A 27,625-nucleotide genomic window follows, 5' to 3' on the forward strand; every position below is an offset into this window, starting at 1 on the left:
CTGCATGCCGATGCACACTGCAAGTTGAACATGGCCATGGAGGCAAAAATCACGGCGGCAGGGATCACGCCGTTTCAACTGCGCATGCACGGGTAAGGGTTTTATTATATTAGATTAAAACACAAGTTTACTTTTCCCAAGTTTGAACACCAGCAGACAAGATGTTCCAATGGATGTTTGTTTTCTTTCTCAGCAGAGCAGATCCTTTCAGTACTTCAGGTGTGGGGGAAAGGGTGAGTTTCCAGATCTGGTGAGAGGATTAGGTGTTTCAGGTTTGTGTAGATTGTCCTTGTTAAGATCAGCTGGAGAAATGTGAAAGGTAATTTAGGAGTACAGTACTCCCCCCGAAATTCACAGGGGTTCCATTCCAGCAAATTTCTTAAAACCGCAAATACGGTTTTCAGGCAGGGGAGACAGGAGAGGGCAGCCGGAGCGCTGGTGAGTGAAGGAAATCACTCACTATATGCTCCAACCGCCTCTTCCTGTACTAAAGTCCGGCCTCACCAATCGGGAACTGCTTTGACATGCAGCCCGACTTTAGTACAGCTGCAAACTCAAGTGTAAAAAAACAAACGCAAAAAGCCTTAGAAATAAGATGGGTGAATTAGAAGCTGTGGCACAAAAGGATAACATTGACATCATCGGCATCACGGAAACATGGTGGACTGAGGAAAATGTCTGGGACACGGTGATTGAACAGGGTAGCTTACCAAACCCTGCCCTTAGTTGCCTGGGAATAATGACAATTGCACAAATATTTTCCAATCGGTTATTTTTTATTAGCTTTATCAAGAGCATTTTTCATTAGACATTTGTACAAGAAGATATAAAGCCAGGAAGGTCAAAGTACATCTCTCCTGGCAAATATGATCTCAAAGAACCACTCTCACAAGGTTCACTTATATACCTTTGCAATACCTAGTATGACATCACACCTGTCAACCAATCAGCCAAAAGAGGCCGTCCTTAGGTATGAACAAAGAAAATTGATTTTAACATAGTTAACCAGTTCAAAGAAAAGTTGTACAAATCATATTTTTGTTTACATCAATTTCTGAATACGCAACACATAACATACCCAATACTTTGTAATTCTCAAAAAGTTTAAATCAAACCAGCCCTTCTCATGCTTTGGAGAAAACTGGCAGCTTCAAATTTCACTGACACACAAGAAAAACCCCAATTCCTATGCTGGAGGTCAAACTAGCTGACCTTGCCTACCCTGGGCCTCTAAAGGGTTTCCATGGTAACCATTCCTTCAGTCTCGTCCTAACTAACTCCAGATATTGCTCTTAGACTCAGAATGTTTCTTGAATCTTATATATGTAAAACATTTGAAATTAAATACAAATCATTCTATCATACATCCTGCTTCCCACACATCACACATTCGGGGCCCCAAACATTCATAAACCATTCGACATATTTCATTCATATTTGATGCTTCTTTTTTCTTCTATACCCAGCATTGGAATGCCAGGACCATCTCTTTTCACTCAGGCCATGAGGTTTTTCCTATTCAAAGGATACTAGAAAACCAGGCCTTTTTAAGCGGGAAACCTTCAGTATGGTTTACACCAAGAGACACAAAGACAGAAAACCAATATGGAGGCAGATTAATACAAAATGGAGTTATTAATACCTCTAGAAGTATGTTACGCATTACCTGATTTCCCCTAGGATCTGGTTTAATAGCAAAATACATAAAGAGAATATTATTATGCTTTTCCTTAATATTAATTTGTAGTGTTTTTCTGGCCTTGGCTGCACTCCATATTCAGATTTTTATTTTTGTATTTATGCACCAACTTTTCATAAGTTTCTATTGGGCTTGGCCTTAACACATATGCTTCTAACTAGATTTACCCAGAATCACATGAAAAGTAGGCGTTATATGTAGAAAAAATCTGCAACATACTCCACAAACATGTCTTGCATACTATGCATTCCATTACCGCATTATAGTGCCCCCCCACCAGCCAGCCAGCACCACTACTCAGGTGTTACCGGGATATAAACTATACCAGACAGTGAGGAGGAGGCATTGCCATATACGTCAAAGAGGGAATTGAATCTTCTGGAGATAACATGCCACAACAGACAGATAAGTTAGTCTCTATGGATCAAAATTCCGGGAACAAATGAACCGGAAACGAGGATAGGCATCTACTACCGACCCCCAGGCATTCTGAAGAAATTGATGGAGAAATGACGGATAAGATTAAACACAACTGCAAGGGAGTCAACAGTTATCATGGGCGACTTCAACTATCCAGGGATCGCATGGAACCTAGGCACCTCCGGCTGTGCTAGAGAGACCAAGTTCCTGGAAACTGTAGGCAACTGCTTCCTGGAACAACTTGGCAAGGAAAACACAAGAGAAAACAATTCTGGTTTTAATTCTAAATGGACTGCAAGGACCGGCACAGGATATAGTAGAAGGGACACTGGGAAACAGCGATCACAATATGATCCGCTTCAACCTGGAAATAGGGGCAAAACATTGGTCCAAAACGACAGCCTCTGTGTTAAACTTCCGAAAAGGGAATTACAAAGGGATGAGACTGTAAAGACGCTAGAGCAAGCTTGGTCTCTTTTTAAGGTCACAAAGGTGCAAAATCTCTATATACCGCGTATCAACAAGGGATCAGAAAAGGAAAAATAAAGAACCGGTGTGGCTCACTGTAGAGGTTAAGGAAGCGATCAGAGACAAAAAAAACCTTGTTTAAGGAATGGAAAAGATCAAAAACGGACAAAACCTGGAATAAGCAGAAACATCAACGCAGGTGCCATAAGACAGTAAAAGGGGCCGAAAGAGACTACGCTTCAATACCAATATACGTTAAAATAATAGGTCTAGTTGCACAATACCTCACCAACTACCTGGAAGACCATAACCTACTTCACCTCTCACAATCAGGATTTCGAACCAACCACAGCACAGAAACACTACTTGTAACACTACTAGACACAGCTCGATAGCAAATTAGCAAAGGCAAAAAGATGATGCTAATCCAACTTGACCTCTCCGCAGCATTTGACCTGGTCGACCACTCCATACTGCTACAGATACTTGACGCCATTGGGATCTCAGGCAAGGTCTACAATTGGTTCCAAGGATTCCTCAAATCAAGAACCTACAGGGTAAAGTCCAATAATATCAAATCAGAACCATGGTCCAACCCATGCGGAGTTCCACAAGGATCACCTCTATCACCTACGCTCTTCAACCTCTTTATTTCCTCCCTTGGAGCCACTTTAGATAACTTAAATGTTACATCCTTCAGCTACGCAGACGACATCACCATACTCCTCCCCTTCGACCCATCAGAGCCCACCACTACAGCAAAACTGGAAATAACCCTAGATGCAGTGGAAAAATGGATGGTAGACCACAAACTGAAACTAAACTCAGATAAAACAAAATTCCTTCTGCTTGAAAAGACCAAAACTCCCACCATTACAGAACTGAAAATTAAAAACATCAAATACCCAATACAGCCCGAACTCAAACTCCTAGGAATAACGATAGACAGATGCTGCACAATGCAGTCCCAAATCAATAAAACATTCTAGAAAGCTTTTTTAATTATGAGAAATCTACGTAAAATAAGAAAATTATTCGACCCAGCACAATTCAGGCTAATTGTCCAATCTCTAGTCTTAAGTCTACTGGACTATTGCAATTCCCTTTATCTACCTTGTCCTGCCAACAGGATAAAACAACTTCAGACTATACAAAACACTGCCCTCAGACTGATCTACTCCCTGAGAAAATATGATCATATTACAACTGCCTTCCTAGACTCTCACTGGCTACCTATGCAAGCACGAATTCAATTCAAATTCTGTCTATTATTCAAAGCATTAAACGGCTCCGCCCCCCCTATCTAAACAACCGCCTAAACCAGATCCTCACCTCAAGACAAAGAACTCCGAACCCTTTTGCCTTCCCTCCACTCAAGGACACTCAGCGCAAAAAGATGTTTGATAACCTTCTGGCGACACAAGCAGCAAAACCTAACCACTCCATCTCCAACCTGTTGACGGCAACGGGCGACATCAAAACTTTTTGAAAAATCAAAACCCTACTTTTCAAAAATTTATCCAGATATCTTAACCCAACCCTTCTCCCTCCTCCTAGATAAATTCTCCCCCAAAACCTTCACTTAAATAATCTCTTCCTCCCCAAAACACCAAGTATTCAGATCCCTGAAATGTAACGTAATCTTATTTGTACTCTAACTGTAATCTATTTGTTATATCACGCAGTAACGTACAGTCAATTTAATATCCAATTTGCAAGTTCTTCCGGAATTAATCCAGGTACCTCTCCTCCCTTGTAAGCAAAAAAACCCCCAAACTCTTGTAACTTAAGAACATAAGAAGTTGCCTCCGCTGAGTCAGACCAGAGGTCCATCTCGCCCAGCGGTCCGCTCCCGCGGTGGCCCATCAGGCCTATTGCCTGAGCAGTGGTCCCTGACTATTTCTTTAACCTACCTCTACTCCTATCCCTATAACCTACCTCTACTTCTATCTGTACCCCTCAATCCCTTTGTCCTCTAGGAACCTATCCAAACCTTCTTTGAAGCTCTGTAACGTGCTCCTGCCTATCACAGCCTCCAGAAGCGCGTTCCATGTATCCACCACCCTCTGGGTGAAAAAGAACTTCCTAGCGTTAGTCCTAAACCTGTCCCCTTTCAATTTCTCCGAGTGCCCCCTTATACTTGTGGTTCCCCATAATTTGAAAAATCTGTCCCTGTCTACTTTTTCTATGCCCTTCAGGATCTTGAAGGTTTCTATCATGTCTCCTCTAAGTCTCCGCTTCTCTAGGGAGAACAGCCCTAGCTTTTTCAGTCTGTCAGTATATGAGAGGTTCTCCATACCCTTTATCAGCTTAGTTGCTCTTCTCTGGACTCCCTCAAGCACTGCCATGACCTTCCTCAAGTACGGCGACCAGTACTGGACACAGTACTCCAGATGCGGGCGCACCATTGACGATACAGTGGCAGGATGACTTCCTTCGTCCTGGTCGTGATACCCTTCTTAACGATACCCAACATTTTGTTTGCTTTCCTTGAGACTGTGGCGCACTGTGCTGACGCCTTCAGTGTTGTGTCTACCATCACTCCCAGGTCTCTTTCAAGGTTACTTACCCCTAGCAGTGATCCCCCCCCATTTTGTAAGTGAACATTGGGGTTTTTCCCTACATGCATGACTTTGCATTTCCCTATGTTGAAGCTCATTTGCCACTTTTTGGCCCACTCTTCCAGTGTCGTCAGATCCTTTTGTAGGTCTTCGCAGTCTTCCGTGGTTTTAACCCTGCTGTATAGTTTGGTGTCATCCGCAAATTTAATTACCTCACATTTTGTTCCCGCCTCCAGGTCGTTAATAAATATATTGAACAGGAGCGGTCCCAGCACCGACCCCTGCGGAACTCCACTCGTGACCCATTGCCAGTCTGAGTGATGGCCCTTTACTCCAACCCTCTGTCTCCTGTCTGCCAGCCAGTTTTTGATCCATCGGTGGACCTCCCCTTGCACCCCGTGGTTCCATAGCTTCTTAAGCAGTCTTTCGTGTGGTACCTTGTCAAAGGCTTTTTGGAAGTCAAGGTAGATGTCTATGGATTCCCCTTTATCCACCTGGCTGTTTACCCCCTCAAAGAAGTGCAATAAGTTTGTGAGGCATGACCTACCCTTGCAGAAGCCATGCTGACTCGACTTTAGCTGTCCATTGTTTTCGATGTGTTCACAGATGCTGTCCTTAATCAGCGCTTCCATCATCTTTCCCGGGACCGAGGTCAAGCTCACCGGCCTGTAGTTTCCCGGGTCACCCCTTGAACCCTTCTTGAAGATGGGCGTGACATTTGATATTTTCCAGTCCTCCGGGATCTCTCCAGTTTTTAAGGATAGGTTGCATATTTGTCGAAGTGGCTCTGCTATTTCGTTCCTTGAGTACCCTTGGGTGAATGCCGTCCAGTCCTGGCGATTTGTCGCTCCTTAGCCTGTCTATCTGCCTGACATCCTCTTGGCTTACCTCTAGTTGGACCAGCTTATCATCATGATCTTCATTTACGATCTCTTCGGGTTCCGGAATGTTGGTTGTGTCCTCCCTCGTGAAGACTGACGTGAAGAACTCATTCAACTTGTCAGCTATCTCTTTTTCCTCTTTTACCACTCCCTTTCTGTCTCCTTCATCTAAGGGTCCTACTTCCTCCCTTGCTGGTTGCTTCCCCTTAACGTACCTGAAGAATGATTTGAAATTTGTTGCTTCCCCAGCCAGTCTCTCTTCATACTCTCTTTTTGCTTTCCTAACCACTCGGTGACACTCTCTTTGGTGTTTTTTTGTGCTCCTTTTGGTTGTCCTTTTTCCATTTTTTGAATGATGCTTTCTTGTCACTTATCGTCTTTTTCACTGCATTTGTTATCTACACTGGTTTTTTTATTTTTTTTGCACCCTTTCCTGAACTTGGGGACACACAGGTTCTGTGCTTCGTGCACCGTGCCTTTGAGTAGGGTCCAGGCTTTGTCTACGGACTCCATCTTCCTTGTGTTGCCGTTGAGCTTCTTTCCCACCATTTTACTCATGGCATCATAATTCCCTTTTTTGAAGTTGAGTGCTGTCGTTGTGGTTCTTTTCACCTTTGATGATCCAATTTCTAGCCTGCACTGGAACGTGTTGTGATCGCTGTTTCCTAGTGGGGCTAGTACCGCCACCTCCTTTGCGGGTCCCCCTAGTCCGTTGAAGATTAGGTCAAGAGTGGCATCTCCCCGTGTTGGTTCCGAGACCAGCTGTTCCATGAAACAGTCCCTTGTGGCCTCCAGGAATTTGGTCTCCCTCGTGCCGTTTGAGTGCCCGATACTCCAGTCTATCCCAGGGTAGTTGAAGTCCCCCATCACAACCACACTTCCGCTTTTGCATACCTGCCTCAGTTCAGCTTCCAGGTCCTGGTCAATTTCTTCCGATTGACCAGGTGGGCGATAGTACAGACCCAATTTTATGTCTGTTCCAGTTCCTACTGGTAGCTTAACCCATAGTGATTCCAAGCCATCCGCCCTTACTGTTGTTTCCATCCTGGTTGAGAGTATGGAGTCTTTTATATATAGCGCTATTCCTCCACCCTTTTTGTGTGTCCTGTCTCTCCTGTAGTTTGTACCCTGGTATGGCCACATCCCATTTATTGTCATCAGTCCACCACGTTTCTGTGACTCCAATTATGTCTATGTCCTTGCTGGCTATGACTTCCAGCTCTCCCATTTTTGCCCGTAGGCTCCTAGCATTAGTATATAGGCAATGTAAGTCCCTGTTGTTTGCCCTCCCTGCTGGTTTTCCTCGTGATTTGGCGCTCCTGCCGTCCCCCTCATGGGTTGCTAGTCCCCGAGCCTCGTCTCAGTCATCCTTCTCCTGCGATGTGTCTGTTTCGTCTTCAGCCTGTTTCCCCATTTTTGGTTGTCCCTCTGGCTCCCGTTATTCTCTGTTAATCCTGCATGCTAGTTTCCTTTGTGCCCTGGGCCCCTGCATTGCGTCCTTAGGTCCTTTTTCCAAAAATTCCCTCAGTCCTGAGCCCTCTTTTACAATGTCCTTGCTCAGTATCTTTATTTGATACTTTAGTCCGATGTGTCGAGGTCAGATCGACTATCGGCTTTCCCCTTCTCCTCAGTTTAAAGCCAAGTCTATGACGCTCTGGACATTGCGTGCCAGCATCCTCGTCCCAGTCGCGCTCAGGTGCAGTCCGTCTCTCCTGTAGAGCTTGTTCTTCCCCAAGAAAGTTGCCCAGTTCTGAACAAAGTGGAAGCCCTCCTCTTCGCACCATCTCATAAGCACATAAGCATTGCCTCTGCCGAGTCAGACCATAGGTCCATCATGCCCAGCAGTCCGCTCCCGCGGCGGCCCCCCAGGTCAATGACCTGTAGTGATCTATTACTCAAGAGCATTTTGTCTTGTATAGTAACCCTCTAATTGTACCCCTGGATTCCCTTACCCTTTAGGAATTCGTCCAATCCCTTTTTGAAACCCAAAACCGCACTCTGCTCAACTACCCCCTCTGGAAGCGCATTCCAGGTGTCCACCACCCTCTGGGTGAAGAAGAACTTCCTAGCATTTGTTCTGAACCTATCTCCCTTCAATTTTTTTGAGTGTCCTCTAGTTTTTGTTGTCCCCGCCAGTCTGAAGAATCTATCTCTCTCTATCTTCACTATACCCTTCATGATCTTATAAGTTTCTATCATATCCCCTCTAAGTCTCCGCTTTTCCAGGGAAAAGAGCCTCAGCTTCTCCAGCCTCTCAGCATACGAGAGGTTTTCCATGCCCTTTATCATTTTTGTTGCTCTTCTCTGGACCCTCTCGAGTATCACCATATCTTTCTTTAGGTACGGCGACCAGTACTGGACACAGTACTCCAGATGCGGTCGCACCATTGCCCTGTACAGCGGGAGGATAACTTCTTTGGTTCTGGTAGTGATACCTTTTTTGATAATGCCCAATATTCTGTTCGCCTTTTTTGAGGCTGCTGCGCATTGTGCTGCTGGTTTCATTGTTTTATCCACCAAAACCCCCAAGTCCTTTTCTAGGTTGCCTTTTCCCAATGTCATCCCCCCCATCGTATAGTTGTACATCAGGTTCCCTTTCCCTATGTGCATAACTTTACATTTCTCCACATTAAAACTCATCTGCCATTTATCTGCCCACTCACTTCAGTTTGTCCAGGTCCCTTTGGAGTTTTTTACATTCCTCTACAGATCTAACCTTACCGGAGAGTTTTGTGTTATCTGCAAATTTTATAACTTCACACTTTGTCCCTATTTCCAAGTCATTAATATATTGAATAGCAGCGGTCCCAGCACTGACCCTTGTGGGACGCCAGTTGTCTTTCCAAATAGTGTCCCTTTACTCCTACCCTGTTTCCTGTTTGCCAGCCAGTTTTTGATCCATCTGTGTATGTCCCCTTCCACCCAGTGGTTCCACAGCTTCCTTAGAAGGCGCTGAGGTACTTTGTTGAAGGCTTTCTGGAAGTCTAGGTATACTATATCTATGGAGTCACCTTTGTCCAAATGTCCGCTTATCCCCTCGAAGAAGTGCAGCAGGTTTGTTTGGCAAGATCTTCCAGTACAGAAACCATGCTGGCTTGTTCTCATCAGCTTATTTTTTTCTATGTGCTCACTGATACTGTTCTTGATCAATGATTCAGCCATCTTTCCCGGTACTGAGGTCAAGCTGACCGGTCTATAATTCCCCGGGTCGTCTCTGGTTCCCTTCTTGAAGATAGGTGTAACATTTGCTATCCTCCAGTCTTCCTGTATTACCCCTGTTTTCAGGGATAGGTTACAAATCTGCTGCAGTAACTCCGCTATTTCGTTTCTAAGTTATGTTAGTATTCTTGGGTGAATTCCGTCCGGGCCCGGCGATTTGTCAGTTTTTAGCCTATCTATCTGTTTGAGTACGTCTTCGAGGCTTACCTCCATGCACGATAATTTTTCCTCTTGGTCCCCCTTGAAGAACTTTTCCAGTTCCGGAACATTGGATGTGTCCTCTTTCGTGAAGACTGACGAGAAGAATGTGTTTAATCTGTCCGCCACTTCCTTTTCCTCCTTTACCACTCCTTTCCTATCCCCCTCATCCAGGGGTCCCACCTCCTCCCTCGCCGGCTATTTCCCTTTCACATATCGAAAGAAGGGTTTAAAGTTCCGTGCCTCCTTTGCAAGTTTCTCTTCATATTCTCTCTTTGCTGTTCTGACTATGTGGCGACATTTTTTTTGGTGCTTCCTGTGCTCTTTCCAATTTTCCTCGGTTTTATCCTTTTTCCATGTCCTGAAGGATTTTTTCTTATCTCCTACCACCTTCTTAACTTCTTTTGTTAACCATGCTGGGTCTTTTGCTTGATTCTTTCTACCCCCTTTTCTAAATCTGGGTATATACCGGCTTTGCGCCTCGTTCACCGTGTCCTTAAATAAGGCCCAGGCTTGGTCCACCGTCAGTGCCTTTCTGGAACTGTTCTTGAGTTTTCTCTTAACCATGTGTCTCATGGCATCGTAGTTCCCTTTCCTGAAGTTGAACGTTGTTACAGTGGTTCTCCTCCCCTTTGGCCTACTTAGTTCCACTTTGAATTGGATCGTGTTGTGGTCACTGTTCCCTAAAGGTCCCGCTACTTCCACTTCTTGGGCAGGTCCTCTCAGCCCATTGAGGATTAAATCCAGAATAGCTGTCCCTCTCATTGGTTCTTTGACGAGCTGTTCCAAGTAGCAGTCCCCTACAGCCTCTAGAAACTCCAATTCCTTTGAACAATTGGAAACTCCATGGCTCCAGTCTATCCCTGGGTAGTTGAAATCTCCAATAACTATGGTGTTTGCGTTTTTACATTCTCGCCTCAACTCGGCTCTCAGTTCTTCATCTATTGCTTCTGTTTGCCCGGGCGGGCGGTAATACAGCCCCATCTTTATCTCGGTTCCCTTTCTTCCTGGTATTTTAACCCATATTGATTCCAGTTGGCCATTAATTGTTGGTGTGTCCACTCTGATTGATTGAATTGTATCCGTTACGTAAAGTGCTATTCCTCCTCCTTTCTGATGTGTCCTGTCTCTTCGGTAGAGTTTGTACCCTGGTAGTGCTGTGTCCCATTTGTTGTCCTCGTTCCACCATGTTTCCGTGATTGCTATGATGTCTAGGTTCTCATCTTTGGCCCTGGTTTCTAGTTCCCCCACTTTGTTCGTCAGGCTTCTTGCATTAGTGTACATACAGTTTAAGTCTCGATGGATTTGTTTTCTTGTTGGTTTCCCTTGCGATTCATTATCCTTTCCATCCCCTTCTCATTCTGCAGATTTTTGTTTATTGTCTCTCTTGTCTTCCTCCTGTGGGGCGTGGTGTGTTTCTTCATTATGTTCATTTTCTTCTTCTTGCCCCTTATTGACTTCCCCATGTAGTAGATTCCTCCTATCCTTTTCCTGATTTGTCTGGCTCCGCCGGTATTCCGTTGCTTGTTTGACGTTGGTGTCTTCCCTGCACTTTCCCCACTCAGTATCCTTTTGGGATACTGTCTTCCGAATCAACACCTGGTTGACTGTCTGCTTTCCCCTTCCTCTCAGTTTAAAGCTTGCTCTATTCCTCTCTTGATGTTGTTTGCTAGTAGTCTAGTTCCTGCCGTGCTCAGGTGTAATCCATCTCTCCTGTAGAGCTTGTTCTTGCCCCAGAACGTTGTCCAGTTCCTCACGAAGTGAAAACCCTCTTCTTCACACCATTTCCTCAGCCAAGCATTTATTGCTTGTAGTTCCGTCTGCCTCTTCACATCAGCCCTCGGTACTGGTAGGATCTCCGAGAACGCTATCCTCTGTGTCCTCATCTTCAGCTTCCTTCCCAAGATCATGAACTGTTCGGTGAGTGCCTTCCTGCTGTAGTCTCTCCTGGCGACATCGTTCGTCCCGACATGGACCATCACTGCCGTCTCTTCTCCCTCCAGGATCCTTTCAATTCTGTCGATGATGTCCCTGGTTCTTGCTCCTGGGAGACAGGTCACCAGCCGATCGTCTCTCCCTCCTGCTATGTGACTGTCCACCTGTCTCAAGAACGAGTCTCCCACTAGGATTGCAGATTTCCCTTCTTTCAGTCTCCGTGTCGGATAGCTCGTGTCCTTCGCTCAGCGCATCTTCCTTGTGCGTGCGCTGCTCGGGTTCTTGTTCTTCTGCTCTCCTGTAGGCGCCCTCGATGAACTTCTCAAGTTCCTTGACCTGTTCCTCGAAGTGCCTCTCTCTCGTGGGGTAATCGGCTGTCAGGAATGGGTCTTCTGAGATGTAGAGTCCCTCTAGTTCCTGTGCTTCAGGTGACTAACCTCACTCTCCTCAGCCAACTGTTTATTGCTTGTAGTTCGCTCTGCCTCCTTGCATCCGCTCTCAGTACTGGCAGGACCTCTGAGAAGGCTATATATTAAAGGGAAACGACCTGCGAAGAAAGCGGTGGGACTGTTGTATGACCAAGGAATAAAGGGAGCACTGAAGGAGGACTAAGCAATCGCCGACAGACTGAACATGTTTTTTGCATCTGTATTTACCGAAGAGGATATACGCAGCATACCGGAACCCATCAGGCTATATGCTGGAAGTGAAAGTGGGAAACTGACAGGGTTAAGGGTCAGTCTAGAAGAGGTATGCAGGCAGATTGATAGGCTTAAGAGCGATAAATCACCAGGACCGGATGGCATTCATCCAAGGGTCAAGGAACTGAAAGGGACCATAGCTGAACTGCTTCAACTAATAGCCAATCTGTCTATCAAATTGGGAAAGATTCTGGAGGACTGGAAGGTGGCGAATGTTATGCCGATCTTAAAAAAAGGTTTGAGGGGAGACCCGGGAAACTACAGACCAGTGAGTCTAACCACGGTACCAGGAAAGATGGTAGAGGCGCTGATAAAGGACTGCATCATTGATCACCTTGATGGACATGGTCTGATGAGGACCAGCCAGCAGTTTCAGCAAAGGCAGATCTTGTTTGACAAACTTGCTGCACTTCTTTGAGGGAGTAAACAGACAGATAGACAAGGGCAACCCAGTTGACATTGTATATCTGGACTTTAAGAAGGCATTCGACAAGGTTCCACATGAACGACTACTTCGGAAAATTGCGAGCCATGGAATCGAGGGTGAAATACTCACATGGATTAAAAACTGGCTGGAGCATAAGAAACAGAGAATGGGGGTAAATGGACAATTCAGACTGGAAGAGCGTCACCAGTGGGGTGCCGCAGGGATCGGTGCTTGGACCCATGCTATTGAACATCTTTTTAAACCATCTGGACATAGGTACGACGAGCGAGGTAATTAAATTTGTGGACGATACAAAGTTATTCAGAGTTGTGAAGACGCAGGGGGATTGCGAAGATCTGCAACGTGACATAATCAGGCTCATGGAATGGGCATCGACATGGCAGATGAGGTCCAACATGATTAAGTGTAAAGTGATGCATGTCGGTAACAAAAATCTCATGCACAAATACAGGATGTCCGGGGCGGTACTTGGACAGTCCTCCCAGGAAAGGGACTTGGGAGTTCTGATCGACAAGTCGATGAAGCCGTCCACACAATGTGCGGCGGCAGCAAAAAGGGCAAACAGAATGCTAGGAATGATAAAGAAGGGGATTATGAACAGATCAGAGGTTATCATGCCACTGTACCGGGCCATGGTGCGCCCTTACCTGGAGTACTGCGTCCAGCACTGGTCGCTGTACATGAAGGACAAGATACTACTCGAAATGGTCCAGAGAAAAGCGACTAAGATGGTTAAGGGGTTGGAGGAGCTGCGAAAGATTAGAGAAACTGGGTCTCTTCTCCCATGAACAGAGGAGTTTGAGAGGGGACATGATCAAAATATTCAAGGTACTGAAGGGACTAGACTTATTAGATAAGGACAGGTTGTTCACCCTCTCCAAGGTAGGGAGAATGAGAGGGCACTCTCTAAAGTTGAAAGGGGATAATTCCGTACAAATGTAAGGAAGTTCTTCTTCACCCAGAGAATGGTAGAAAGCTGGAATGCTCTTCCAGAGGCTGTTATAGAGGAAAACACCCTCCAGGAATTCAAGACAAAGTTAGACAAGTTCCTGGTGAACAAGAACATACACTGGTAGGGATAGTCTCAGGGTGCTGGTCTTTGACTAGAGGGCCGCCGCATGAGCAGACTGCTGGGCATGATGGACCACTGGTCTGACCCAGCAGCGGCAATTCTTATGTTCTTAAGAAGAGGCAGTCAGAGCATACAGCAAGTAATTTCCTTCACTCACCGACGCTCTGGCTGCCCTCTCCTGCCCAGTCATTCGTGGTCAGAAAATACCGCGAATGACCGGGACCGCAAACCGCCGACCGTGAATGACTAGGGGAGCACTGTAGTATAAGAGTAATTTGAGCCTAGGGGTGGGGAGGCAGAGAGACAGTAGTTCACAGGTTGCTGTGAAAACTATCTTTAATGCAGATCCTCTACAACCTCTTAGAACCAGGCTTACTGAGGGTTAGGCACTAGGCCAGCATTCCTCCCCTCAACTGATTATTATTAGTAACCTGTAGAATCTAATCTCTTAAGGAAGTCCTCAGAATTCAGTCCCAGGGTTTTGAGGTTTGTACAGAAGTCTGCCAACAGGATTTCAAGAAGCCGAACTGAGTGGGCAGAAGATGGAAAATATCTATCACTGTTTAGATTCTAAGAGGGAATGAAAGCATGGTTTGACGTTTATTATCCTTTGATGTGTGGAGTAAATAATTGCAAGACTAGCACTCAATGCAGTTATGGTAGTAGAGTAGCAGCCTGTTTGTTATAAACCAGTGGTCTCAAACTCAAACCCTTTGCAGGGCCACATTTTGGATTTGTAGGTACTTGGAGGGTCGCAGAAAAAATAGTTAATGTCTTATTAAAGAAATGACAATTTTGCATGAGGTAAAACTCTTCATAGTTTATAAATCTTTCCTTTTGGCCAAGTCTTAATAATATTGTCATTTATAGCTAAAGAGACAAATGATCAAGAAACTGTTTTATTTTACTTTTGTGATTATGATAAACATACCGAGGGCCTCAAAATAGTACCTGGCGGGCCGTATGTGGCCCCTGGGCCACGAGTTTGAGACCACTGTTATAAACCATGACTGCATCATTAGGCCAGGTTTCAGTAAGGCAGATGTGAGGTCATAGCTGATAAATGAAGAGCGTACGTTAAGACGACTGATAAAAATGGTGGGGCTTAGAGCAGGGTTTGTATGGGAAGGGGAGACAAGTGGAACTGGGAGGAGTTATCTTACCTGTGGTCTGCATCCCCCCAGAACAGGAACAGGCTGTGAGACAGATGGCAAAAATAAGCTCTACTACACAATTGAGGACAAAGGGATAGTAGAAGAGCCAGGCCACAGTGGGTTGCGCCAAAAGCAACAGGATGCACAGCTAGGGTTACTGGAACTAAAGGCCTGTACCAATGCTGTCATTTCAGAGTTGAGCATTGCTAGGGTTCTAAAGCAATCCTGAGAAACACGAGGCACAGCCTAGATGGGTGCAACACAGAGCAAAGCTACCTTTGGCCCATCTGTATGCTTAAGCGTTCTCATGAAATCAGCTTTGAAATTCTCATTCCACCTGTCCCTCCCTGGCAAGGCAGCAACACTTCTTTTAAAAGGTGTAACTGGTCCTATGTAGAAGTTCCTGTGAAGCGGAGGAATAGGCCTAATGAATAGAGCAGGTTCAAATCCCACTGTGGGTTCTTGTGATATTAGGTAAGACACTTAACTCTCTGTTGCCTCAGGTACAAAAGTCAGATTATGAGCCCTCCAGGGACATGAAAATATATATTCTACCCATGAATACCACATCAGTAGCTTTCTGGCGGTATAAAATAAAAAAAATACAAAACAAAATGCTGGTGGGCTTGTACCCCGCCTTCCACCACTATAGCCTCAATCTGGAGGGTGCCATGAAGGAGAAAAATGGTGTCCAATTCCACCTATGCCACCACCCCCTCCTCAGCCTTAGTGCTCTTTAAGTTTCAAATTTTATTATGAACTGCACCTTTCTCTTTACTCCTGCCCCAGCCACTGACCGGTGTTACAAAGAGAGGACAGAGGGAGCCTCATCATTACATGCAATTATTAGGCAAGGCAAATGATTAGAAACTGGGGAGTTGTCTTAAGAGTACACTTCTCCCTCCGGATTCACGGGGGATAGGGGCAGAGCCGGACCGCGAATGGCAAAAAACCGCAACGGGAACTCCCTACAGCTATTTCCTAATGGCGATCTGTACGGGGCAGGAGCGTAGGAAGATCGCTCCTGCCCCGAAAGCCCGCTAGACCACCAGGTAAGGCCGGGATGCCGGGAGGAAGACTTAACCGATGAGGGTTTTTCCCCCTCCCCCAAAAAATTGCAAATATGTGAAATCACAATTACCGAAACCGCGAATGGGGAGGGGGAAGTGTAATAATGCATCAATACAATCAAATGAACGAACACTGTCTCAATTTATTCCAGAAATGAAGTCATACATAATTCAGTCCTTAATACAGTATTAAGAATAACACTTATTAACAATGTATAATTTGTTTCCCGCTCTAGGGCCCACTAGATTTGTCCATTTTTTCCATTGTATAGAGAGAGATTCATGGGGTAGAAAATTTCCAAAATCCATTAACAACTATCTGAAAGGCACCTTCTCTCTACATGACAGAGTGTATGCTCTTTCCACACAGAGGAACTTTGTCCTTAGAGACACCTGTAAGTGACAGGAGGAAAATACTGCCTGTTGATTGCATTAGTGTACAAAAAGATTATCAGATTATCAGATACGAGTTCCTGCACACAATTTTCCCACAAAAGACATCTTCAACACAAAAACTTTCCCTTTGAAGAACTGCTGCAAAGCTCATGGTAAGTAGTAGATACGGACTTTGCAATTGTTCCACATGTGGCACACATTTTCTGATTAGACAATATAGCAATATTGTCAATCTTGTTCCACAGAAAATATAGGAAAAAGTACAGACCAGCTGAAAAATGAAGCTACTTCAGTCCATTCCTAGTTTCTTCCTGTTCAACGAGAATTACAGGGTTATTCATCAACCTTCATGTGTAACCTTTCATACCAGAGCTGTGGAGTCGGAGTTGCCAAACAATGCACCAACTCCGACTCCACAGCTCTGCTTAAGTATGTACAACATCTTTTTACGCGGATGAAGATCTTGTTTCAAGCGGAGTTGGAGTCCGAACATTTATCTACCGACTCCACAGCCCTGTTTCATACACACAGCATTAGAGGGTAATGCTGTGTGTATGAAAGAGACTTTATGTGACCACATATACACATAAAAACCTATAAAATACTGACTGGATTAAAAGTACACGCCTCATCAAGAACTTGTGCTCTGCGTCAGTAGGCGTAGCTGTGTTATACAGGTGAACCTTTCGCACACTCAAAGCAAAAGCAAGGCTATTTACCTATAACAGAGGTTCTTGGTAAACAACGGGAATGCAACCCCACTCAACCATGGAGTGTGCCTTCATGCAGAGAAATTAAATATCCACTTGGGAGGGAAGGGGTCAACATTTAGAACTCATACGTGGACTCAAATTCAGAATGTCGTTTTGAAATCTCATTCTTTTTCAAGAGAAACGGAGGCGGGTGAGATGTCTGGAGAGCCGCTTGGTCAGAACAAGATGCCTAGCAACTCCCCCCTCCTCCACCTTTCACTTTCCCAAGAGAGCTGGTCCTTCTGTGCTAAAGTCACCTAACATTTGGGCCAGTAGATGCCATTCTTATCTTCCCTGAGGTGCTGTAACCAGCAAGGTAATAAGGAAAACATGCAACTTTAGGGGAGGGGCAAAAGGATAGATTCATTCACATTTCTTTTATCATGAAGAATAGAGAGGAAAGAGAAACTTTTTTTAATCATTAGGTGCTCATTGGGAAGGAGGATGCACTAAGTCAAGGATTACTGAGAGGACTTTAGCTTTTACTTCTAATTTTCAGCATTAATTGGTGCAAACAAAGCAAAAGCCCAAGAGTTCCACAGTCAAAGAAGAACAGCCTGTAGCATACAATAATCTTGATGAGACATTTATTATGACAAGTCAGATATAAGTACAAATCCAAAATGAAATAATCTTCACTTCATGAATAACTGTTTCTGCAAAAAGCCTTCTTCAGAGGTCCAGGTCAGTAGTCACTCAATGGTATAAACATAAATAAAACCGTGAAGAGCCACAGAACGATATTGGTGCAACTTTGGGTGCTGTAGATTCTGCAAGCAGTCTTGTTCCGCGTTATTACTTAGGTGGTACCTCTGGCTCCCATGCAGGAAAGACTAATGTTTGTGGGTCTGCACAAACAGTGAGAAACATGGCATTTGCCCAGAGTGAACCGAAACATTCTTTCCTACAAAGAAGCCAGAGGTACCACTTTAGTAATAACACGGAACAAGACTGCTTGTAGCATCCAAAGTTACACCAATATCGTTCTGTGGCTCTTCATGGTTTTATTTATGTTTATACCATTGGACCCCCGAAGAAGGCTTTTTGCAGAAACACAGTTATTCATGAAGTGATGATTATTTCATTTTAAATTTGTACTTTTATTTGACTTGTCATAATAAACGCCTCATCAAGATCATTGTATTCCACAGCATTAACTGGTCAAATCTGACAAAATTAACTGGCTAGACTTAGTAACTTGTTTATCAAGCTAGCCATGACACACTTTTAGCTGGATAAATGCAATTAAATATTCAGCCAGAATATAAATTGGTAATTTTAGTTTGGATGTTTATAAGCTCAGTGGGTTTTTGAAGAAATTTCATACACAATATCTTAACGCCTCACTTGTGGCTTTACATTTCAGAACTACGCACCTCATCCAATAAAGAACTGTCCCCCTGAATCAGGCCCTGTACTTCATGGCTATCATGTAGTTCTTTGGGGGAATGCTATACCTCCACTGGCCCAAGATGATATAACAAAAATTACATCCTAGGCCAGATAAGTTTGGCTACTCCCCTCTGCTAAGAACTTGGTTTCCTTGTCTAATTTTATGTGATAAACCTCTCATTTCCATTATGCCTATATAAACAGTCCATGAACTCAGAATGCAACAAACTGAGCAGGAAGAATGTACTGGGACCACTTTGTAGCTTGCTAGAATAGTGGAAAAAAGAGAGTCCCCAAACCACAGCCTTTACAGCTAATAACTTCTCTTCTAAAGCGTTGCAGACATTTTCTTGTGTGGTTTGATGGGGAAATGGTAATGACCAAAACATCTCATTTTGCATTGAAGACCTACAGTGCAAGAAATCCAGTCTCCATCTTCCTCACAAAGCAGGTATAGCTCAGTTTCCTCCTGTAAAGAAAAGTCCTTTTACTGAGCATATGATTTGTGAAAAAAGATTTTAACAAATAAATCATAAATCCTCTTTCAGGTTGGAAGCCTGATTGGATTTTTTGACTTCTTTTTTCTTTTTCCCCGCTTTTGATTTGTTCTTATTTTCACTTTGCTTATCACGGGCGTCCGTTCCTTTGCCAGGGAAGACCTGTCCTTCCACAGTAACATCCGCACACCTATCCTGTTGCACAAGGAAATCTTTGATCTCCCAGGCATAGCTTCCATCACGTAGCATGAAGATGGCACGATCTGACCCAACGATAAATCTGCAGAAACAAGGCTTAAAGTTGCTCAGAGTTAAAAGCAGAACAAGTAAAAACAGAAACAGTTTAAGACAGCAGCAACACCAACCATTTCTAGATGTATAAACTAGAGAATGACATGGGGATAAATTTGTCCCTGTCCCTGCAGGAACTCAATTCCCCCATCCCCGCAAATTTTGTCCCTGTAAGTTCTGTTTTAACCACACAAGCCTTGAACACTTATGATTTTAAAGTGTTTGAGGCTTGTGCAGATGAGGACAGAGCTTGCAGGAATGGGGCAGGGACAGGAAAAGAACTCCCTGGGACAGGACAATGACTTCTCGTGGGGACAAGGAAAAATTTGTCCCCGTGTCATTCTCTAGTATAAACTTCCAATTCAAATTTAATTCCAATTATATATTGGCGAACAGAGAGGAGAATATTTCTGACGCAGTCTGTGTCTATGCCAAATATATAAATATTTGCAAGTGTTAGAAATATGTACTTTCAGGAGATTTCTGGAATAACAAGTACCGTATTTTTCGCTCCATAAAACACACCTGACCATAAGACGCACCCTAGATTTAGAGGAGGAAAACAAGAAAAAAACATTCTGAACCAAATTCTCCCTGCCAAGCTCTGTATCCAACCCCATACCACTTATCAGGCTCTGCACCCTGTCCCCCCTCTGGTGGTCTAGTGGTAGGCCGGGACAGGGCACAGGGTCAGGGCAGGCAGGCCCCATACCTCCCACATACCCTAAATCACCCCCCACGTAGCCCCCAGTACCTTAAATCATCCCCCACACCCCCTACATACCCCAGTACCTTTCTTAATCCCCCCCCCTCGTATCTTTAAAAATCCCTCCCTATCTAGAAAGATGTCTTGGTATTTTAAACATCCCCCCCACCGGTATCTTTTAAAATTCCTCCCTCCCTAGACAGCTGTCTTGGTATTTTAAACATCCTCCCACCCCTGGTACCTTTTAAAATCCCTTCCTCTCTTGCTAGCTATCTCCTCCTAATTCCCAGCCTGCAGCACAGAGGTCAGGAGCAAAGCTTTCTGCGCTCCCGCATGGGCCTGCGCTGCTTTCTCAATGGCTGCAATCAGTTCTCGCAGTAATTTTTTGTACCTTCGCTTCATAAGACGCACCAAGATTTCCACTCAATTTTGGGTGGGAAAAAAGTGCGTCTTATGGAGCGAAAAATACGGTAGACCTCAATAATTGTTTTCCACAGTCTGTCTTCAACTTCTGTGAAGGATGAGGTGAAAGTAGGTCCGGATGATTATGCTAATTTTTGAGTGATAGAATGGAGTTATTTCAGAAGCAAAGGAAAAATTAGTTCTTATCTATCTCTGTCTTTCTTTTAATTCTAACAGATCAAGCCATGTTAATAATGCAATTAATGTGTTAAATGTTTAGTGTGCATTAAAACTTTTAGCGCAGAGTTTCCCTCCTAACCTACAAGCTTCCCTTACCTCCTCAATCTGCCACCAGCATGGTCCAGGATCTCTGGAGTCCTTCTCTCCCACAGACCTTTCATCCACTGTCGGCAGTGCAAGCGATTAAGGCAGAGCACCGCCAGCTGGCAAGCCAGCTCCTTAGTGGCTGTTATTACCAAGTCCCAGCTACACGGGAACAGGACATTACACCCTCCAATTTGGTGTAGTTCCTTCTATTTTTTTTAAAAGAGAACTAAACTAAAACTAAAACTTAGTTTTATAGACCAGGTCTTCAACCAAAAGGAGCTCGACTTGTTTAACAATAATATAAACATAATACATAAGCATAAACAGTAAACTAAAATGGCTTAGTTTCCAAAATGTTTAGTAAACAGGAAAGTTTTCAGGGCTTTCCGGAATAAAAGTAAGGAGCCTAAACTTCTCAGAACCATCGATAAATCATTCCAGAGCTCAGTTAGTTTGAAAACGAAATCTCCTGAAAGTTATGTTTTTACTCCTACGGGAAGGAAATGTAAGTTTTAATTTTTGAGAATTTCTGGCGAACCAGAGTGATAAAGATGCCAAATAGAATCTTAAATGCACTTGAATTGAATTCTAAGATACACAGGAAGCCAATGATATAGTTCCCTAAGCAATGGGGTTCTGTATGAACTGGAGACAACCTAGTTACACCAAAGGAGGAACAAGTAGGGAAGGACCTGGCACCATCATATGTACTGGAGAAAAAAAGGAAAGAAAAAGCCGAGCCTCGGACTACTGTAGAAAGGACAACAAAAAGAGGCTCTGGAGATGTCACAACCAACTTATGGATACAAGTCTTTTATTAGAAAGAGCAGTCCACATTGATTGAAACTGATTTGTTCCTGTTTACTTTATCTTTTTGTTTTTCTTTACCCTCTTTTGGAAAAAATATATATTTCATAAAAAAGCAAAAGTATTCATTGTTCATAAGATGTATGCATTTATGTGTGTATCTTTTTATGCATTTTTCAGCTTGATGTTGTCCCCTGAGGAAACTTGGATCCTAGTTGGGACTTTGTTTTGTTTTTAAATATTTTAATTGTTTCACTTCAAATAAAAGACTTGTATCCATAAGTTGGTTGTGACATCTCCAGAGCCTCTTTTTGTTGTCCTACCATAAGATGTACTCCAGCCAAATAAGCAAACAGCAATCTACACCCCCAGCTCAACTGGACTTGAGGGAACAGCACCAGAGCTGCAAAGACCATGTTCATCCACCTGCTGAGATAGAGAGAATACTGAAGAGAGAGAGGACCTTTATGGATTGATCTCTGGGACGTAATGGAATTGTGACTTTACAATTGTCTGAAGAGTTTGCATCCTTAGGTATTGAATAATGATGATCAGGTGTGTGTGTGTGTGTGGGGGGGGGGGGGGGGTGTTGTATTTTTTACCTGCTGTTGAAAGTGAGATTATGAGGGATTTTGAGACAGGTGATTGTACAATATCTCCTTTTTCCTCTTTAATTAATTTTTCCTTTGCTTTAGGGAAATTGCCTTTAATTTTGAAAACAGCTACTGTGAGGCCTTTATTGAAAAAGGTTTCATAAGAACATAAGAGTCTTACTGGATCAGACCAATGGTCCATCAAGCCCAGTAGCCCATTCTCACGGTGACCAATACCCAAGGAGTAGCAACATTCCATGCTACCGATGCAGGGCAAGCAGTGGCTTCCCCCATGTCTTTCTCAATAAGAACATAAGAAGTTGCCTCCACTGGGTCAGACCAGAGGTCCATCGCACCCAGCGGTCCGCTCCCGCGGCAGCCCATCAGGCCTATGACCTGTGAAGTGGTCCCTGACTATTCCTATAACCTACCTCTACTTCTATCTGTACCCCTCAATCCCCTTATCCTTTAGGAACCTATCTAAACCTTCCTTGAACCCCTGTAGCGTACTCTGGCCTATCAAAACCTCCGGAAGCGAGTTCCATGTGTTCACCACCCTCTGGGTAAAAAAGAACGTCCTAGCGTTTGTTCTAAACCTGTCCCCTTTCAATTTCTCCGAGTGCCCCCTTGTACTTGTGGTTCCCCACAGTCTGAAGAATCTGTCCCTGTCTTCCTTCTCTATGCCCTTCAGGATTTTGAAGGTTTCTATCATGTCTCCTCTAACTCTCCGCTTTTCCAGGGAGAATAGCCCCAGCATTTCCAACCTGTCAGCGTATGAAAAGTTTTCCATACCTTTTATCAGTTTAGTCACTCTTCTCTGAACTCCCTCAAGTACTGCCATATCCTTCTTGAGGTATGGCAACCAGTACTGGACACAGTACTCCAGATGTGGGCGCACCATTGCACGATACAGCGGCATGATGACTTCATTCGTCCTGGTCGTGATACCCTTTTTAATGATACCCAACATTCTGTTCGCTTTCTTTGAGGCTGTCGCACACTGTGCTGATGCTTTCAATGTTGTGTCCACCATCACCCCCAGGTCTCTTTCAAGGTTGCTTACCCCTAGCAATGATCCCCCCATTTTGTAGCTGAACATCGGGTTCTTTTTCCCTACATGCATGACCTTGCATTTCTCTATGTTAAAGCTCCTCCAGGAAACTGTCCAAACCTTTCTTATTGAATTTTATAAGCCTGTTTATTGTTTTTAAATTTGCATGTTTCAAAAAATGATTGATAAGGTTGTTTTAAATCATTTGGTTGATTTTGTGTCTAAGAGAAAAAAAGCAAGTTGCCTTGCTATTTGTCTGAGTCTTTACGCTCTATCAGCCAACAAGGCAACTGAGGTAATCTCATGGGGGGTGGGGGGGGGTATAGCAATGTTACTTACCGTAACAGTTGTTATCCAGGGATAGCAGGCAGCTATTCTCACTAGTGGGTGATGTCATCCGACAGAGCCCCGATACGGACGTCTCACAAGCATGTCTTGCTTGAAGAAACTCAGAAGTTTCGAGATGCCCGCACCGCGCATGCGTCAGTGCCTTCCCGCCCGATGGTCCGGGCGTGTCTCCTCAGTTCAGGTAGCTAGCAGAGAAGCCAACCCAGGGGAGGCGGGTGGGACGTGAGAATAGCAGCCTGTTGTCCCTGGATAACAACTGTTACGGTAAGTAACATTGCTTTATCCCAGGACAAGCAGGCAGGTATTCTCACTAGTGGGTGACCTCCAAGCTAACCTCAATGGGATGGTGGGAGAGTTGGCAATTTAGGAGAATAAATTTTGTAACACTGTTTGGCCAAACTGTCCATCCCTTCTGGAGAAAGTATCCAGACAATAATGAGAGGTGAACGTATGAACCGAGGACGAAGTGGCAGCCTTACAAATTTCCTCAATCGGTGTCGATCGGAGGAAGGCTACAGAGGCTGCCATTGCTCTGACCTTATGGGCTGTGACCTTACAGGGAAGGGGTAATCCAGCATGGGCATAGCAGAAAGAGATACAAGCCGCCATCCAGTTGGAGATGGTGCGCTTCGATACAGGTCGTCCCAACTTGTTTGGATCAAAGGAGACGAATAGTTGAGGAGCAGTTCTGTGTGGTTTGGTGCGATCCAGGTAGAAAGCCAAAGCACATTTACAGTCCAGAGTATGAAGAGCTGATTCTCCAGGATGAGAATGAGGCTTTGGAAAAAACACTGGAAGTACAATAGATTGGTTGAGATGAAATTCAGAGACCACTTTAGGCAGGAATTTCGGATGAGTGCGGAGGACAACCTTGTCATGATGGAATACTGTGAAAGGTGGAGCCGCCACTAAGGCCTGCAGCTCACTGACCCTGCGAGCAGACGTGAGGGCCACGAGAAAAACCACTTTCCAAGTGAGAAACTTGAGTGGAGCCTTGTTGAGAGGCTCAAAAGGAGGTTTCATAAGCTGAGAAAGGACAACATTGAGATCCCAAACCACTGGAGGAGGTTTGAGAGGAGGATTGACATGGAAAAGTCCTTTCATAAACCTGGAAACCACAGGATGCGCAGAGAGAGGTTTCCCTTGTAGAGGCTAATGGAAAGCCGCAATAGCACTCAGGTGGACTCGTATAGACGTAGACTTAAGACCAGACTGAGACAGGTGTAGAAGATAGTCCAATACAGAAGAGAGGGAGGCTCGCTGAGGCTCCTTAGAATTAGACAGACACCAGGAAGAAAATCTAGTCCATTTTTGGGAGTAGCATTGTCGAGTAGCGGGCATCCGGGAAGCCTCCAATACATCCCTCACCGCCTGGGAAAACTGGTGAGGAGTTATGTTGAGAGGAACCAAGCTGTCAGGTGGAGAGACTGCAGGTTGGGATGAAGCAGAGATCCTTGATGCTGAGTAAGCAGTGAAGGAAACACTGGAAGAAGGAATGGCTCCCTGCTGCTGAGTTGAAGTAGAAGGGAGAACCAAGGTTGTCTGGGCCACCGAGGAGCTATTAGAATCATGGTGGCATGGTCGGATTTCAGCTTGACCAGAGTCTTTTGAATGAGAGGGAATGGAGGAAACACATACAGAAAGCGATTCCCCCAATCCAGTAGAAAGGCATCTGCCTCGAGGCGATGAGGAGTGTAGATCCTGGAGCAAAACTGGGGCAGTTTGAAGTTGTGGGGAGCCGCAAAGAGGTCTATCTGAGGCGTCCCCCACTGTGCAAAGATTTGATGAAGGGGCTCGGAATGGAGTGTCCATTCGTGAGGCTGGAGGAGACGACTTAAGTTGTCCGCCAAGACATTGTCCTTCCCCTGAATGTAGACAGCTTTGAGGAAGGCGTTGTGGCGAACCGCCCAATCCCAGACTCTGAGAGCTTCCTGGCAGAGGGAGGCCGAACCCGTGCCCCCCTGCTTGTTGACATAATACATGGCGACCTGATTGTCTGTGCGAATGAGGACCACCATGTCGTGAAGCAAATGTTGAAAAGCCTGAAGAGCATTGAAGATGGCTCTGAGCTCCAGAAGATTGATTTGATGGAGTCGGTCCACACCGGTCCAAAATCCCTGAGTGCGAAGACCATCCAGATGAGCTCCCCAGGCATAGGTCGATGAATCGGTTGTGAGAACCTTCTGGTGGGGAGGAGTGTGAAACAGCAAACCTCTGGATAGATTCGAAGAGGTCATCCACCAAAGTAGAGACTGCCGAAGAGCAGGTGTGACAATGATGTGTCGAGTCAACGGGTCCGACACCTGAGTCCATTGAGAAGCCAGGATCCACTGAGGAATTCTGAGATGGAGTCTGGCAAAAGGCGTCACATGAACTGTAGAGGCCATGTGGCCCAGGAGGACCATCATGTGTCTCGCTGAGATGGACTGGCGAGAAGACACAGACTGGCAGAGATGAAGAAGAGCATCCATGCGCTGAGGAGGAAGGAATGCTCTGAGTCGAATGGTGTCCAGGACCGCCTCGATGAATGGGAGAGACTGGGTAGGCTGCAGATGAGATTTGGGGAAGTTGATCTCGAAGCCCAAACTCTGCTGGAAGTAAATAATGGCCAGGGTCGCTGAGATGACCTCTGGAGCCGAGGGGGCCTTGATGAACCAGTCGTCGAGGTAGGGAAAAACCTGAAGACCCCTGGTCCGGAGTGCAGCGGCCACCACCACCAGACACTTTGTGAAGACACTGGGAGACGAGGACAGGCTGAACGGAAGCACTCGGTACTGCAGATGTAGATGTCCCACCCGAAATCTGAGGAACTTGCGAGAGGCCGGATGAATGGGAATGTAAGTGTAGGCCTCCTTGAGATCTAGAGAGCATAACCAGTCGTTCTGCTCGAGGAGGGGATAGAGAGAAGCTAGGGTCAGCATGCGAAATCTCTCTTTGACCAAGAACTTGTTGAGGATCCGGAGGTCCAGAATGGGTCGCAGGTCGCCCGTCTTCTTCGGGACAAGGAAGTACCGGGAGTAAAACCCCCGGTTGTGCTGGTCCACAGGGACCGGCTCGACAGCACGAAGCCGGAGCAAGGCTTGAGCTTCCTAAAGAAGAAGGGCGGTCTGAGTCAAGTTTGAAGGATACTCTCTTGGAGGGTGGTCCGGGGGGACCCGATAGAATTGCAGAGAGTACCCTTCCTTGATGATGGAAAGGACCCAGAGGTCGGTGGTAATAGCCGTCCATCGATGGAAAAAATGATTGAAGCGACCCCCAATGGGGAAAACAGGGGATGGCAGAACAAGGTTGGTTATGCTCCCTAAGAGAGAGTCAAAAAGCCTTAGGGACATTAGACGGTTGAGGCTTCTGCGGAGCCTTTTGTGGAGGCTGTCGTTTTGCAGGCTGCCTGGCAGCTGGAGCTTGCCTCGGAGTGTAACGCCTCTGATAGATCAAGGGCGGCCTGGCAGGTCGAGACTGTTGAGGCTTAGGCTTAGGCCGAAGAATAGACTGAAAGGACTTCTCATGGTCGGAGAGCTTCTTCGTCACAGTCTTGATAGACTCATCAAATAAATCCGCTCCCGCAGAAGGAACATTGGCCAGCCTGTCCTGGAGGTTCGGGTCCATGTCAATGGTGCGAAGCCAGGCCAGACGACGCATGGCCACGGAGCAGGCAGCAGCTCGAGCCGAGAGCTCGAAGGCGTCATAGGAGGACTGCATCAGTTGAAGGCGCAGCTGGGACAGCGAAGCAACAACTTCTTCAAATTCGAAGCGAGCCTGAGATTCAATGTAAGGAGTGAACTTCCGAAGCACAGGCAGGAAGAACTCCAAATAAGAAGCAAAATGGAACGAATAATTAAGAACTCTGGAAGCCATCATCGAGTTCTGGTATATACGCCTGCCAAACTTGTCCATGGTCCTGCCTTCGCGCCCTGGAGGCACCGAGGCGTACACCTGGGACGGATGAGACCACTTGAGGGACGATTCGACCAGCAGGGATTGGTGGGAAAGTTGAGGGCCCTCGAACCCCTTGTGATGGACCGTGCGGTATCGGGCATCCAACTTGCCGGGGACCGCAGGAATGGAGTATGGGGTCTCAAAACATCTCATAAACGTTTGGTCGAGAAGTTTGTGGAGAGGTAGGCGAAGAGACTCCGCAGGAGGATGCGGTAAATGCATGGTGTCGAGGTATTCCTTGGAGTACCGCGAACCGGTGTCTAAAGTAATGTCCAGGTCATCCGCCATTTGCCGGAGGAAG

General features: G+C 45.4%; 1 protein-coding gene across 2 annotated transcripts in view; it reads right to left on the reverse strand.

Annotated features, from left to right (window-relative positions):
* Window positions 1-18,040: 18,040 nt before the first annotated feature.
* MESD (mesoderm development LRP chaperone) overlaps window positions 18,041-27,625 on the reverse strand; it is a 70,897-nt gene continuing 61,312 nt past the window's right edge. For both annotated transcript variants that reach the window (XM_033932761.1, XM_033932762.1), the window contains one exon: window positions 18,041-19,143. In XM_033932761.1, coding sequence (XP_033788652.1) covers window positions 18,897-19,143 — 247 coding nt within the window. In that variant the 3' untranslated portion in view covers window positions 18,041-18,896. The remainder of the gene's footprint in view (window positions 19,144-27,625) is intronic.

Source organism: Geotrypetes seraphini, chromosome 2 (assembly GCF_902459505.1).
Source record: "Geotrypetes seraphini chromosome 2, aGeoSer1.1, whole genome shotgun sequence".
Classification (NCBI taxonomy): Eukaryota; Metazoa; Chordata; class Amphibia; order Gymnophiona; family Dermophiidae; genus Geotrypetes; species Geotrypetes seraphini.